Source organism: Triplophysa rosa, unplaced genomic scaffold (genome assembly GCF_024868665.1).
Source record: "Triplophysa rosa unplaced genomic scaffold, Trosa_1v2 scaffold405_ERROPOS78811, whole genome shotgun sequence".
NCBI classification, from domain to species: Eukaryota; Metazoa; Chordata; class Actinopteri; order Cypriniformes; family Nemacheilidae; genus Triplophysa; species Triplophysa rosa.
The window spans coordinates 39,887-56,331 of NW_026634404.1; the positions used below are offsets into that span (position 1 = coordinate 39,887).

At 43.5% G+C, this 16,445-nt stretch overlaps 1 protein-coding gene and 1 long non-coding RNA gene across 2 annotated transcripts; both read right to left on the reverse strand.

Moving 5' to 3' along the window:
• Window positions 1–8,292: 8,292 nt before the first annotated feature.
• Window positions 8,293–9,091, reverse strand: LOC130550705 (uncharacterized). Its single transcript, XR_008962476.1, has 3 exons — window positions 8,775–9,091; window positions 8,670–8,701; window positions 8,293–8,395 (listed from the first exon to the last, which is right to left on the reverse strand). It is a non-coding gene; the product is annotated as an uncharacterized LOC130550705 (long non-coding RNA).
• Window positions 9,092–15,195: 6,104 nt separating this feature from the next.
• Window positions 15,196–15,949, reverse strand: LOC130550704 (rho guanine nucleotide exchange factor TIAM1-like). The gene is made up of 2 exons (XM_057328198.1): window positions 15,563–15,949; window positions 15,196–15,351 (listed from the first exon to the last, which is right to left on the reverse strand). Exons 1-2 carry the CDS (start codon window positions 15,656–15,658, stop codon window positions 15,211–15,213), a joined length of 237 nt encoding a protein of 78 aa, XP_057184181.1. The 5' UTR covers window positions 15,659–15,949; the 3' UTR covers window positions 15,196–15,210.
• Between the last annotated feature and the right edge of the window lie 496 nt (window positions 15,950–16,445).

Genomic DNA, 16,445 nt, shown 5'->3' on the forward strand with positions numbered 1-16,445 from the left:
ACATGTGCTGGATTTAAATTTTCCCAACCTCACTAGCTGCTGCCTGTTCGACAGGAAGTTAATAATCCACTGACAGGTAGAGGTTGGCACAGAGAGCTGGGTAAGCTTGGGCAGGAGGAGGTCTGGGATTATGGTGTTGAAGGCCGAGCTGAAGTCTACAAACAGGATCCTGACGTAAGTCCCTGGTCTGTCTAGGTGTTGTAGGATGTAATGCAGTCCCATGTTTACTGCATCGTCCACAGACCTGTTTGCTCGGTAAGCAAACTGGAGGGGATCAAGAAGTGGTCTGGTGATGTCCTTCAGGTGGGCCAGTACAAGTCTCTCAAATGACTTCATGACCACAGATGTTAAAGCAACAGGCCTGTAGTCATTAAGTCCAGATATTTTGGGTTTCTTCTGTACAGGGATGATGGTGGAGCGTTTGAAGCATGAAGGGACTTCACACTGCTCCAAAGATCTGTTAAAAATATTAGTGAAGATGGGCGACAGCTGCTCCGCACAGCTTTCAGGCAGGAGGGTGAGACATTGTCTGGGCCTGGTGCTTTTCTGATCTTTTGTTTGCGGAAAAGCTGGCAAACATCTCTTCGCAGATCTTAAGTGCAGGTTGAATGTCAAGAGGAGGTGTTAATGGTATAGCAGAGATAGGGTCAGGGCGGGTGTGAAGGGTGAGACTCTGCATTTCAAAAGACAATAGAAGTCGTTCAGGTCGTCAGCCAGTCGTTGATTACCCATAGACTGAGGTGATGATGGCTTGTAGTTGGTAATGTCTTTCAGGCCTTTCCACACGATGCAGGGTCGTTGGTGAAAACTGGTTCTTCAGCTTTTCAGAGTAGCTTCTCTTAGCTGCTCTTATCTCCTTTGTCAGTGTGTTTTTGGCCTGATTATACAAGACTTTGTCCCCACTTCTGTAAGCATCTTCTTTGGCCTGACGAAGCTGTCTCAGTTTCATTGTAAACCATGGTTTGTCATTGTTGTATGTTAAGCGAGTCCTGGTGGGAATACACATGTCCTCACAGAAGCTGATGTAGGATGTCACTGTGTCAGTTAACTCATCCAGATCAGTGGCTGCAGCTTCAAAGACACTCCAATCCGTGCAGTCGAAACAGGCTTGTAAGGCCCGCTCTGTTTCGCTGCTCCATCTCTTTGCTGTTCTTGCTACAGGCTTGGCAGATTTAAGCTTCTGTCTGTAGGTCGGAAGAAGATGAACCAGGCAATGATCAGAGAGACCCAGAGCTGCTCTGGGAACAGAGTGGTATGCATCCCGTATTGTGGTGTAACAGTGATCCAGAATGTTGCTGTCTCTGGTGGGGCATGTGATATGCTGCCTGTATTTTGGCAGCTCACGGGAGAGGTTTGCTCTGTTAAAGTCCCCAATAATAATAATAAGAGAATCCGGGTGTTGCTGCTCCGTGTCAGTGATGTAATCCGCCAGCTGTTGCAGCGCCGCGCTCGCACAAGCATGTGGAGGAATGTAAACATTCACGAGAATAAATGAGGAAAACTCGCGTGGCGAATAAAAAGGTTTGCAGTTGATAGAGAACGCTTCTAAGTACGAAAAGCACATCTTCTTCAGTGTTGTTATATCTCTGCACCAACCTTCGTTTATATAAAAACATAATCCACCACCACGTGTCTTCCCTGTTGACTCGGCAATGCGATCCGCTCTGAACAGCTGAAAACCCGGCAGATGTAACGCGCTGTCCGGTATGGTGTCATTGAGCCATGTTTCTGTGAAACACAGCGCAGCGGAGTTGGAAAAATCTTTGTTTGTCCTGGTGAGTAAGAGTATTTCGTCCGTTTTGTTGGTAAGGGAGCGGACATTCGCCAGGTGTATACTCGGCAGCGGGGTCCTAAATCCGCGTCGTCGGAGTCTGACGAGCGCACCCGCTCGCTTTCCCCGCTTGCGTCTTTTAGAGCGTTTGTACAGAGCTGCCGCTCCTCCGAGTAAAATGTCCAGTAAGACGTCTGAATTTTCAAAATTAGGGAAAAGATTGATAGAAGGGCATTGCTTAATGTTAAGCAATTCGTCCCTGGTAAAAGTGATAGAAGAAGAGTAGCTTAAAACAGGAAAAACAAACAAAAAAGACATAAGTACTAGAGCACTCCAAACCGAGGCAGCCATCCGCGGCGCCATCTTGAAATGTTGAAATGCAGTTCTTGTAAGAACTCTAGAGGTGCATTTTGAACTAACTGTAATAATTTGTTTAATGATGAAGCAGGACAACCACTGAGTAGTGCATTACAATAATCAAATCTTGAAGTCATAAATGCATGAACTAGTTTTTCTTCATCAGAATTACACAGAATATTCCGCAGTTTGGCAATGTTTCTAAGATGAAAGGTCTAAACGGGTTGTCCCGATTCTCTTATTGAGTAATGGCTGTTTTTTGGGCCAAACATGCAGTAAACCAATCAGAGTCTCGTCTCTCATACCCTTTAAGAGCCAGTTGCACTCGCACCATNTCCCTCAGTCACACACTCACTCACTACCTCCCTCCCTCCCTCCCCCACTCACTAATCTATTCATCTACTTAAATTGCTGATTGAGGAACATGGCATTGACCTTTAGGCCGTGTTCATCAATACAGTATGCCAAAAAATGTTTCCATGTCTTCTTGATACTGAAATACAAACAAAAAGTCATCCTTCGCCTTGGAAAATTGACCCCTCAGGACCTTTCTGATGACATTTTGTTGATTGTCCCTGTGCATCCGCAAAAATACAGGCTCTGTCACCTCCCCATGGAATAAGTCTCTGTGACTTTGTATTCAGTCTCATGCTGAATGTAGGTCTCTGACAATGGCTGGCTGCTGCACCTGGTAAAGTAATGTCACCATTCTGCCTGTCTTGTTTTGTTTTGGCCACTAGGAGTCCCCATTGTGTTCTGGTTTTGATCCCTGTTTAATTTGAGTAGTTGTTTTCACCTGTGCCTTGTTTTCCCGTGTAGTACTTAAACCTTACTTTTTCCTCAGTTCCTTGCACTATGTTTGTATGTCTGAACTCAACCTTGTGTGTTCTACCCATGTGGACTATTGCTTGTTTGCCTGCTTCCCGAGACTGGATTTCTACTGTGACCTTTTTTTGGTATGTGTTTGTTCCCCTGTGAACCCTGCCTTTTTTGAGTTTGTTCTATTTTTGATCACGAGGTTTTTTTGATTTTGGACTTTGTGGATTTACCTCTCCACCTTTTGGATTATTTACTTTTGTGAAGACCCTGCGTTTGCTTTTGGCTTTTTATTTTATTAAACTGGAATACTCAATCTGCTGTGTCTGCCTATATCTTCTGGGTTCCATCTAATACCACGTGGCTCGACTGGTGTAGTGATTATCCCTTACACCAGAGACCCGAGTTCGAGGCCGGGTCCTGACAGAAACATAGTGCCATCATGAACCCAGAGGCAGCCAGCTCACAGGAGATCCTCTCTACACTGTCTCGCCACGAGGGGGCGTTTCAACGCCACGAGGCCATGCTGGTACAACAGGAGACTTTAATGGCGCAACACTCCCAGCTATTGTCACAGATGCTGGAGTCCGTTCAACGGATGTCGGATCGACTTCCCGCGGCGCCTGCCGCTCAAGTCCAGTCCATCCAAGTCCCCATGGTACTAAACCCCGGGGTGGAACCTCGCCTTCCACCACCTCAGCGATTTTCAGGTGACCCGAGTTCCTGTAAAGGCTTTTTTACCCAATGTTCACTCTCGTTTGAACTGCAGCCTTCCTCGTTTCCCACTGACCGGTCGAGGATTGCATATATCATCACGTTGTTGTCTGGAAAAGCCCTGGCTTGGGCCACCGCTGTGTGGGAGGCTCAAGGTACCTGCTGCTCCAGCTACTCTGCCTTTTCGGAGGAGTTCAAGCGAGTCTTTCGACACCCTGCCAGTGGCCCAGAGTTGTCCAGGAAGCTACTAAATCTCCAACAGGGCCATCGCAGTGTGACTGACTACGCCATCCAGTTCCGGACGATTGCAGCGGGGAGCGGCTGGGATGATGAGGCACTCATGGCATGCTTCCTGAACGGTCTCTCTGGCTCAATTCAAGATGAACTTGCTACCCGGGAACCATCAGAAGGTCTTGAGCACCTGATAAAACTAGCTTCCCGCATTGACAACCGACTGAGAGAAAGGGAATTTCATCGCAGACCTCTCTGCCCATTCTCCACCGGTCCCAGTCCTGAGTTCCATCCATCTTTCTCACAAGCACCTCCAGAACCCATGCAACTGGGACGTACTCGCCTCTCCCAGACAGAAAGAGACCGTCGGATGAGAGAACGTTGCTGCTTGTATTGTGGCAGACCCGGTCATCTCCGTCATGCCTGTCCCGAGCTTCAGGGAAACGCCCCAACCCGTGCAGACCAGGGAGAACTGTAACGGGGAATGTAAGCACCTCCCATCCGTCCAACTCCCGCTTCCTTCTTGCAGTCACCCTCTCCTGGGACAATCAAGAGCTACCCCTACGAGCGCTGGTGGACTCTGGTGCTGCAGGAAATTTTATGGACGGTACCTGGGCCAAAGAAAACAACATCCCTACTGACTCTCTTACCTTTCCCTTGAAGGTCACTGCGCTGGATGGGAGACCTCTGGGGCCAGGCCTAGTTTCCCGAGCTACTACCCCTCTTCACATGACTATCCTTCGACACAAGGAGATGATACGGTTTCATCTCATCCCCTCTCCCGAGTTCCCCCTCATTCTTGGATACCCCTGGCTCTGTGATCACAATCCGGACATTGACTGGGCTGTGGGGTCCATCAGTCAGTGGGGCCCCACGTGCCATGCCAGATGCCTATTCTCGAGTTCCCCTGACCCTTCTCCCGAGGTTCTAGAGTCCATTGATCTGTCCCGAGTCCCCAAGTGTTACCATGACCTTAAGATGGTGTTCAGCAAACAGAAGGCCACTACGTTACCACCCCACAGGCTCTACGACTGCACCGTTGATCTGCTTCCAGGCACCTGCCCTCCCAGGGGCCGGATCTTTTCTCTGTCTCCGCCAGAACGGCTTGCTATGGATTCCTATATCCAGGATGCCCTAGCAGCGGGCTTGATTCGTTCGTCCACCTCACCTGCAGGGGCAGGTTTTTTTTTTGTGGCCAAGAAGGATGGGGGACTACGTCCCTGTATCGACTACCGAGGGCTCAATAGCATCACAGTACGTAACCGGTACCCTCTACCCCTCATGGCCACAGCCTTTGAGTTACTGCAAGGAGCATCCCTCTTCACCAAGCTGGATCTGCGGAATGCATACCATCTTGTGCGGATCAGGCAAGGCGATGAGTGGAAGACAGCTTTTAACACTCCCACCGGTCACTACGAATACCGGGTGATGCCCTTTGGCCTGACCAACGCCCCGGCTGTTTTCCAAGCCCTTATTAACGATGTGCTCCGGGATATGCTCAACCTCTTTGTGTTCGTCTATCTGGATGACATCCTCATCTTTTCGGCCTCCGCCCAAGAACATACGGAGCATGTCAGAAGAGTCCTCAAACGTCTTCTCGATAACCACTTGTACGTCAAGCCCGAAAAGTGTGAGTTCCATGCCTCTCGAGTACAGTTCTTGGGATTCGTAGTGGAACCTGGCCGTATCCAGATGGACCAAAAGAAGGTTGAGGCGGTAGCAGATTGGCCCACCCCCACGTCTCTCAAAGAAGTCCAACGCTTCCTCGGGTTCACGAACTTCTACCGGAAGTTCATCAGAAACTTCAGCTCTATAGCAGCTCCCCTCTCTGCCCTTACCAAGGGTGGCGTCGCTGAGTTTCGGTGGGGGGCGGAAGCTGAGGCAGCCTTCGTGAACCTTAAGCAGCGGATCATCTCTGCTCCCATTCTGACGCTTCCTGATACGGACAAGCCCTTTGTTGTGGAGGTAGATGCATCTGAAGTGGGGGTTGGAGCAGTACTGTCCCAGAGAGGTGATGACAAAAGACTCCACCCTTGTGCCTTTCTCTCGCACCGGCTCACACCCACAGAGAGGAACTATCACGTAGGAGACCGTGAGCTCCTGGCGGTCAAATTGGCTCTAGAGGAGTGGAGACATTGGCTCGAGGGGGCAGCACATCCTTTTCAAGTACTCACGGACCATAAGAATCTAGAGTATATTCAACAAACCAAACGGTTGAACTCTAGACAAGCACGTTGGTCCCTCTTTTTTAACCGGTTCCAGTTTCTCCTAACCTTTCGGCCCGGTTCTAAAAATCTCAAGCCTGACGCCCTGTCCCGAGTATATGCTCCCACCACTCGAGACGACACTGACATACCCATAATCCCCAACACCAAGATCGTGGCACCCGTTTCATGGGTTATTGAGAGAACAGTGCGACAAGCCCTAGCCAGGGAACCGGATCCAGGAGGAGGGCCTCCCAATCGTCTGTTTGTCCCTAAGGCTGTACGTGCTCAGGTTCTCTTCTGGGGACACTCTTCCCGCCTCACTTGCCACCCTGGCATCGATCGCACCCTCGAGTTCCTCCGAAGACGGTTCTGGTGGCCCACGATCAAAGAGGATGTCAGCACCTTCGTCAAGGCATGCCACATATGCAACCAGAATAAGACCTCCAGTCTCTGCCCTCAGGGGTTACTCCATCCGCTGTCCATTCCCCATCGGCCCTGGTCCCACATCTCACTGGACTTCATCACTGGTCTTCCCTCATCCCAAGGCAACACAGTGATTCTAGTCGTCATTGACAGGTTCTCCAAGGCAGCCAGATTTATCCCTTTGCCCAAATTACCCTCTGCTAAAGAGACTGCTGACCTGATTATAATCCACGTTTTTCGGGTTTTCGGTATCCCCCAGGATATAGTTTCGGACAGAGGCCCCCAATTCTCTTCTAGATTCTGGAAAGCATTCTGCCAGCTCCTTGGAACCGAAGCCAGTCTGTCGTCTGGGTACCACCCTGAGTCTAACGGGCAGACGGAGCGGATGAACCAGGAACTGGAGACTACTCTCAGGTGCATGGCCTCGAACAACCCTTCCACCTGGTCTTCATTCATTGTTTGGGCAGAATATGCCCACAACACCCTACGCTCTTCTGCCACTGGGATGTCTCCCCATGAATGCCAGTTTGGCTATGCTCCCCTGTTGTTTCCTGACCAAGAGGTGGAAGTTGGTGTTCCCTCAGCTACATCATTCATCAGACGCTGTCGACTCACATGGAGAAAGGTCCGTCACAATCTTTTACGTGCCTCTCAGTCTTACCAACGGCAGGCCAACAGACGCCGCCGACCCGGTCCCACCCTTCGCCCTGGTCAGAGGGTATGGCTCGCCACAAAGAACTTGCCCCTACGAGTGGAGTCCCGCAAACTTGCCCAGAAATACATCGGACCCTTTAGGGTAGCCAGGAGAGTAAACCCTGTTACTTACCGGCTATACTTGCCTAGTTCACTTAAGATTAACCCCACGTTCCATGTATCCTTGCTAAAACCTGTTGTGTCTTCTCCCTTTGTCCCGGCAGGCAGACCCCCTCCTCCACCTCGCATCATCCAGGGCCAACCAGCTTATACCGTCCGCCGGATACTGGATACCCGCCGAGTGCAACGATCCGTGCAGTATCTGGTGGACTGGGAGGGTTATGGTCCTGAGGAGCGCTCCTGGGTTCCTGCCAAGGATATATTGGACCCGGACCTTATTCGACAGTTCAAGGCCCGTGGTCTCGATAGACCCGGTGGGAACGTCAGGAGTCGTTCCTAGAGGGGGGGATTCTGTCACCATTCTGCCTGTCATGTTTTGTTTTGGCCACTAGGAGTCCCCATTGTGTTCTGGTTTTGATCCCTGTTTAATTTGAGTAGTTGTTTTCACCTGTGCCTTGTTTTCCCGTGTAGTACTTAAACCTTACTTTTTCCTCAGTTCCTTGCACTATGTTTGTATGTCTGAACTCAACCTTGTGTGTTCTACCCATGTGGACTATTGCTTGTTTGCCTGCTTCCCGAGACTGGATTTCTACTGTGACCTTTTTTTGGTATGTGTTTGTTCCCCTGTGAACCCTGCCTTTTTTGAGTTTGTTCTATTTTTGATCACGAGGTTTTTTTGATTTTGGACTTTGTGGATTTACCTCTCCACCTTTTGGATTATTTACTTTTGTGAAGACCCTGCGTTTGCTTTTGGCTTTTTATTTTATTAAACTGGAATACTCAATCTGCTGTGTCTGCCTATATCTTCTGGGTTCCATCTAATACCACGTGGCTCGACTGGTGTAGTGATTATCCCTTACACCAGAGACCCGAGTTCGAGGCCGGGTCCTGACACTAAAGACACAAGTTTGTATTCATGTATGTATATGTGCATGCATGTATATAGGAACATATTCAGCATACATGCAATAGATTTCACTCCGCTGCCATGTTGAAATCGAAAAGGTGGGAAGAAAACCTGAAGGACAGATAGACTGCAATGGTGTAGACTACCATCGGGTGTCTGTGACATGAAAAAAAAACAAATGATGCGTTTAAAAACAACGTTAGATTGGCTGCGTGTGCGCGAATGAAACCCGCAAATGGCAGTTTAAACAGTCACTAATATGTTCTCACTTTACCAACAGTGACTTTACAGATGTAATATTATCTTGGCTGGATAGTCTATCATACACTTGTTGAATGCACCACCATTGGCAAATCAATGGAACCTCCTCCTAAAACACACACACAGTAGTTTGATGGCATATGTTTTCTTGTGTGAAAATCCAGCTTACCTCTGTGAATGGACACGATGTGCAGGTGCATACTGTGAAACACAAATAACACTGTAAGAGTTTGCTTTTATTATCTAACAGCTCTGACAAATTAAACATTCTTACCATCATCATGCAGATAATTAACTAAGGCCTAGTCCTAGCGTAAACTAAGCCTTGTCTGTGAAACCGGGCCACAATAGTACACAGTAAATGTTGTCGTGCAGCTTCTACAATCTTGAGGCAAGCATTTCCAATCTGAAATTAAAGGCAGATCGTTTACATCCTTGTGAAAGCTGCCAGGTTTAAAATTATGCATTGTCTCAGCTTCAGCTGCTGTCTTAGACTGCATGGGTTCTGAAATCACCCACTTGGTGTACAGGTCAGTCATGGTACGGACATACTTGTTTCTGGTAGTGGCAATCAATCTAAACCAAGCACCTCCCAAGCTTCTTTTACCTGCATGGGACAAAATTAGCATCAGTCAAATGCTGGTAAAACTGTACACAAGCTTGAGACTAGCTTGTTAGTCTCATGAGTATGCACAAATATTGTAAGCCTTAATGGAATGCAAGACTGGCACAACAGTTTGATGGGGTCATTCAGTAAAGTAAAGTACCACCTCTGTAGTATATTACCCATTCTTTCACGTCGTTGATTATTGAGGACCAATAGTAGCCAGCAATAACCCTGTTTTGAGTGCCTCTGACACCGCTGTGATTGACAGTTCCTGGGTTATTGTGGCACTCTGTAAGATCAGATGTTTTCTCTTCCTCTGCAGGACAACTAGCCGTATGTACTGCCTGCTCTGCTAGGGCCCGTGTAGAAGAGTCTGTCATCTGTTTAAAGAGGAAAGGTTGCAGTTCAAAGTAAAGAAAAATCAATCATATTAATATCTGACTCAGATTAGACACTTTTATCACTATATGATCACTAATATGATATTAATACCCTGTTGAAAAAAATAGGCAACTATTGGATTTAACGGTTATAATAGAAATTGTTTTGGTTGGGATGGAAACTATGGTCTATGTACTGTGGCAGATATAAACCTCTGAATAATCCCCAAAACAATACAAAGCAGGAATTTTGTAATGGTTTTAATTGTAGAAAGCTAATGGATCTGTTATCAAATCTATTTTTATTCAGCAGGGCACCGAAGTACGAGAACTGAACAGGTAATTTACTGTTAACGTATAAATTAAGCACATGACATATTGTGTAACGTTAGACAGTCAATTTCTCGGCATTTAGTTACCTTTGAGGATATAATTCGTAGACGCCCGTTTTACCTTCCGACACTCTGTAGGGCTGTCAGGAATTTCTCCTTTTAAGAGATAATATTTAAGTTGTTCATCAAATGCAAAAGAGTCCATACTGCTATCACATATACTCATCACCAAATATCTAATCGAGCACATCCGCAGGACAAGTGTCGTGGTGCGCTTTTGCACATGTGCAGTACAAATCGAGCAACCCCTGAACGGATTGAGTCGACTGTCGTGAAAACTGGATTAACCGGAAGTGGCGTCATTGTCGCAGAACAAATCGTGTTTCCGGGACAGATCGGGTAGCGACAATTAGCACACAGAGAGCACTGAGAACGTAAACGTCGGAGGCAACCCGATTCTGAAGCAGTGATGGCAAAATAATTAAGGAGCGGCGGGCCTGTCCGCTAATGTACATTGCCGAAACCCTGATTAATCCTCAGTTTTTTCCAATGTTTGTCGACTTTCGTAGGGTAGTGAGGGGGACGGATCGGGTCACTATGAATCTGAGGGGGTCATGTCCCCCCGTCCCTAGTGCCATCAAATTCCAGTGCGACGCCTATTAGGCATACCCTAAGTGGTCACCAACCTTTTTGAACCCATGATCCCGACCTTGTTGAAAGGCAAGATCTACCACTCAAAAAGTTGAAACTAAAAAACAGCCCAGATTGAACCTCCAGCTTGAGGCCTTTTATTTAGCCTATAATTGTGGGTTTATTTGAATTACCTGAAATTCTTTGTTCCACTTTTCAGATGCAACTAAGCAAACTCTGTAACATGAAGAGTTGCCACTTTCAATGTGCCATAAATGAGGTAAAAAACACCAATTCAAACACCAGTTCAACGACTTTAATTCACAGCTTCACATTAAAACGAGGTTAAGAATTAGTTTAACAAGACCCTAATTATTGAGTTATTTACTGTATAAAGATTGGTTATTTGTGATTCATTTATTTGGTTTACTTTTATTAAGTAAATACAGTATATAGATGGAAATGTTATAAATAGGCCCTAGTAATAACAACGTCAATCATTCATTTTAAATCATTTATCTATTTACTTTTACCCGTCTAATAATGTCTTTGTCAGACCTTTAGCTATTTTGTGAAACAGATAGTTATTACAATGTAAATGGAATGGTCTTTCATAGGCTAATTGAAAACATAAATAGGATGTCAGCAGGGACGTCATCTCCCTCATGAGATAGTATTGAAAACTGTGCAGTTTACCATCACTGACAGACCCGCGGATCATTCACAATTACAACTTTGTGTGAAGAAGAGAATGATGTTGTCTTTCAGAAGCTCAACTTTGAAATACATGCGCGCATAGTAGGGATGGGCGAAATGGCCCTAAAACTCTATCACGATAATTCCTGGTATTTCTTGCGATAACGATAAAAATGACAATATATCCATAACGCCATCCACCGCTGTTTTTTGCGTCAAGTGATAGTAGCTGCAAGTAGTCTAGACCCTCAGAAAAACAAATATTATCAAAAAGTAAAACTTACCCCAAATCAAACAGCTCCTAAAATATACCTACGGTATTTTTGTAAATATAAAATATAATAGTGAGATTCGACTTCAAAAGGTTGTAGTAAAGAAAAGTTAAATGAACTAAAGCTCAATAAACACATCATGTCATACCTAAAACGGTATATATTCTTTTGTTGGGTGGAAACGATCGATCGCATCACGCTGTCAATCACTCTCTCTTGAACTGTGTGAACCTTCTCTTCTTACAGCAACATACACTGAATCTGTCTATGACTCGCGCTACAGAAAGAGAACAGAAAAATGCGGATTAAAGAAATCTAATTAAATAATCCATGCTTTTATACGCTCATAAACGTATTTAAAATAACGTAATACAAACTTGCATTTGTACTGTATGTGAACAGGCAGCAGTGCTGTGCGCGCCGTGTCGCTATGAAAGCACATGTGGGCGCGAGCTGAGCACGGGACGCTACGTTCATCCTGTATACTGTATAACAGGCAAGAAATCATATTAAACTATTTGCGCACGCGCGCATAACATCTAACGAATGTTTAAATAAATACTTTTAGCCAAACTAAATGTTGTGGTGTAACGCATTATGACTTTCAACGAATACTTAACAAACGAATTAAATAAAACGAAAGTGAAACTAAACATTAACTCGGATGCATCTACAGTGCCAACCTAAACGAGATTTAGAGCTCGTCTTTTAGTGCAAACTCTTTCTCAGCTTCACGTCCGCCCTCCGCTATACCCGTTTTCGCTTCACATATGAGCTGTGAATGGGTCTCACAAATAAATACGTCATCAACTAGAATTTATAGTTTATATCGCGGGAAGACTACTTCCTATCGTGTGGGGAATTTCTACCGGTATATCGCAAACGATATAATATCGACCATAGCGCATAGGCGTAATTGGCGGGTGGGACACTTTTTGAAAGAAATTAAGAAATGCTTTCGTAAGAGGAAGGTGTGTATTGTTCATGGGCCATTAACATCTAAAATTCCTTGAAAACGCAGGATGCGCCGCTTTCTCACCATCTCCCTTTGCTCACACTCGTTATATATACAGTAAGTTATATTCGCTGAAGACAGAGAGCCGCGACTCCACATACGCGTGCAGTATGAAATGCGTGCATCATCCGCGCTCGTGGCGCTTGCTTGCGCATCCAGTGTGAAAGCACAAATACGTGTCCACCAACGAACAAGTGACATTTTTTATGTCATATGAATAAGATGTTTTTAAGTGTAATGCACCGCAACAGTCAAGTGACCTCCAAATGACAGTTACGCCACTGCATGCGCGAGTCATTTTGCGTGTGATCACTGACCACCGCCATTAAACACGGAAGAGCGATCACGCGCAGTCGCGCATCACAATGAAATGTGATTAATGATAACGGTCACATTAAAAACTCAGGCAGGGAATCCTTATTTACACAGCCATGAAAAGAGTCATGCAGAACTTAAAAACCGCTGAATGAAGAGAAAGAGAGATGCGCTTGCAAAACTGAACATTAATCAGGCACAATATATTTGTCTATTAAATTTCCCATTTGCATACTTTCGGGGATCGAAAGGTTACGTCTCAAAGATCGACCAGTCGATCGCGGCGACCACTGCCCTAAGTGGAACGTATTTGACGGCGCTTCTAGAAATTTCTAGGATTTTGGAAAATCATTTTTAAAATATGTGAAAATTTGTAAAGTTTTTGTTTATTTGCAACATACCGATATAAAGTAATTAAAGGGGTCATATGGCGGAAGTACGTGTTTTTCTGTGTTTTTGGTGCGTTATAAGTTGCCCATGCATGTATTAGACACATAAAATTGCACAAATGAAAGTGTGGGAACAAAAGATGCATTCTATCTAAAAGCGAATGCTCAACCAGACTTGCCTGAAACGCCTCGTGTAACCACACTCTGGCGAATCTACAACTTCGTAACATGATTTGACTAAGACCACCCAAATCTGCATGTAGTTAAGGTAGGCGTAATTGTAAATCTCATTGAAAACAATTTTTTCCCTTCCCGAAACCTAAAACCCAAGGGGAGAAATGCCGGACGTGGATCAAGCAGTGTGGAAGGCCTCATTCACAACTAAATGTGGGACATTCTAAAACGCTTAATGTGAAAAACGCTTAACGTACACTGTTAAAAAAATGTAATTTTACAGGTAATGGTCTGTATTATTTTACAGAATTTTTCCTTTTTTCCATTAAAAAGTTAATGCCTGATATTTTACAGATTTTTGCTGTACTAAAAAATACTACTTATTAGATTATGGTAGTCTGAGCCAGGCTTAAGGCCCGGTTTCAAAGCAAGCGTAGGCTTAAAGCCTGGCTCAGACTACAGGAGTTTTAAAATCCTGACAGATTTTAAATTCTGGTTGCAGCACACACATAAGGAGAATCTTGACAGATTCTCTTATTTAAAATCTTAAACCTGGCTCAGACTACAGGAGTTTTAAAATCCTGGAAAGATTAAAAATCTGGCTTGCGCACACACATAAAAGAATTTTGACAGATTATTTTATTTAAATTCTTAAACAAGCTCACACTCATCAGTGTACAACTAAAATACTACACATATTTTACATATCCATAGGATTTAAATGCAGTTTTGTAAAAGGAGCTAATAGTAACCGTTTTAATGGGTTTACTATTTTTTAGATGTGGACATCACATCTACTGTATATACATTTGAATCTCTTTTTCAAGCAATACAACAATAGGTTTGCCCTTTGTAAACTTGCATTTATGAATGTGAAATGTCCAGATAAGAAAACTTTGGGGGGGTAAAGTTGTGTTTATAACTAAAGGTAGCAAGTGCAAAAATTAAAATTTAGAAAGTTTTATTTATTGGAAGTTTTTTATTTTATAATTGCACATTAAAAGACATTCTAAGACACCCAAACTACAGGATAATATTAAGATTATCATACCAGAGGACGCATTCTATACGTTTCTGTCATCTCTCAGAGTAGAACCTCATCTTATTTTTTAACTATGGTATGCGGCGAAATCCCCAGGGGACTAATTAACAGTATGCACCCCTTGACCAATTGAAGCGAGAGGTTCTCGATCTCGTTTATGAGCTCTTGTATTAACAAAGTTTGGTCCGTTTGGAAATATTGCTTTGTGAATGCGAACCGAACTCAAATAAATTGCAACTTTGTAGCGATTCAACCCCCGGTTTCGGAAAAAAGCAATCGATCCACAGGTGTGAAAACGCCCTTAGTGGTTTCTGTTTTTGACCTGCCTCATTATAATATTATATTCTTCAATTTGAGACGTTTGAGAAGGTAACCCTTAACATGAAGATATTTCCTAAGGAAATGAGTAATATATGTATGTGATATTTCTGGTGACCTGTCTATTCAGTTATTTTGCTTTATATGTTTTACTAAAATAAATAAAGTATAATAAAAGTGCCTTTGTAAAATGCCATTCTTCAAATTTGAGAAAAATGCTGATTACACTGAAGATGGTAAAATATAACAGTTTAAAATAAAATAAGGCCGTCAAATGATAAACCGCGATTAATCGCATCCAGAATAAAAGTTTGTGTTTAATCATTCAAATTACATTTATTAATTTTATTTTATATATTTTTTAAATATGCATGTATGTGAATGTGTTTCTAAATGCAAAATTATTATGCACAGTACACAGACAAATATGATGTAAACACAAACTTTTATTCTGGATGAAATTAATCGCGATGAATCGTTTGACAGCCCTAAAATGAAGTTTCGATTGATTTTACTTTAGTTTAAACACCATTTCCATAGTTACGTGTGTGTTTGAGCAGTGATCTTCTCACCTTTGACTAACACTTTGGGTACTTTGGTGTGACTGGCACAGAAAGCGCTGTAGATCTTGAAGCGATCGGCGTAATACAGGAAAGAGCCGCCCAGAGAGAAGAGGATTTTCTGAAAGATGAAACACGAGGAGATGTGTCACTTTACATGCTGTTGATGCAGCTCTCACAACTTGCATAATAATGAATTCACAATTTGATAAATCACTGCTAATTTAGATGACAGATGTTATTATATTTCATAATATTTCCTGTGTGAATGTTGCATGGCTGAATGAGATCCGTCAGTACAGAACGTCCTGATATAAATGATGGTTTCACACCTTGAACTCTTCCACTCGCTCCAGTTTCTCCAGATCTGGCACCAGTCTGGTTCCGTCCTCCAGCGTCTTGAGAAACTCCACCTGAAATTCCAGCATCTCGGGCAGGTTTCCAAACAACACGTCCAGCTGTCACACAGAAAATCACATGCGTTTTGTCATCATGAACACAAGCTAACTGCATTTAGATCAGACCATACCTGAAAACATGTCTGTATCTGAAGTATCTGATCTTCAGAGTTCAGATTTACATCGCTCTTTTATCAGATTTTGCTATTTTAGTTCGTCACAAAAAGCAGCTGAATGGCTTAAGACTTACATACAGCACACATGTGATACAGATTACTTTTCAAGTGTTCATGAAAAAACATACATAAGCACACACAGCGATACATACTGCTATATATATTCACATACAGTGTTGGGTAAGTTACTCTGAAAAAGTAATTAATTACTAGTTACTAATTACATATTCAATAGTGTAATTAGATTACTGTACAAATTACTCTCTCCAAAAAGTATTTAGTTACTTATTACTAATTACTTTCTATATCCTATATCAACCTTGATTAGTTAAGTGATTCAAGGATAGGCATGAAAGGGCTCTTTTAATTCATTCAAATAAATAATATTAAACTACATAAAGTAGTATTATTAACTGACCAAAGTATTACAAATGTGAGAATGATACATTAAAGCACAGATTTTAAAGTTAGACTTTGAATTTTGATGTCAATTCCACTATTACACACACATATTACACAAAGTATTTAGTTTAATTACATCAAAAGTAACTGTAATTAAATTACAGAAAAAATAAGAGTAATCCCTTACTTTACCTTTTCAAGGTAAAAGTAATTAAATTACAGTAACTAATTACTTAGTA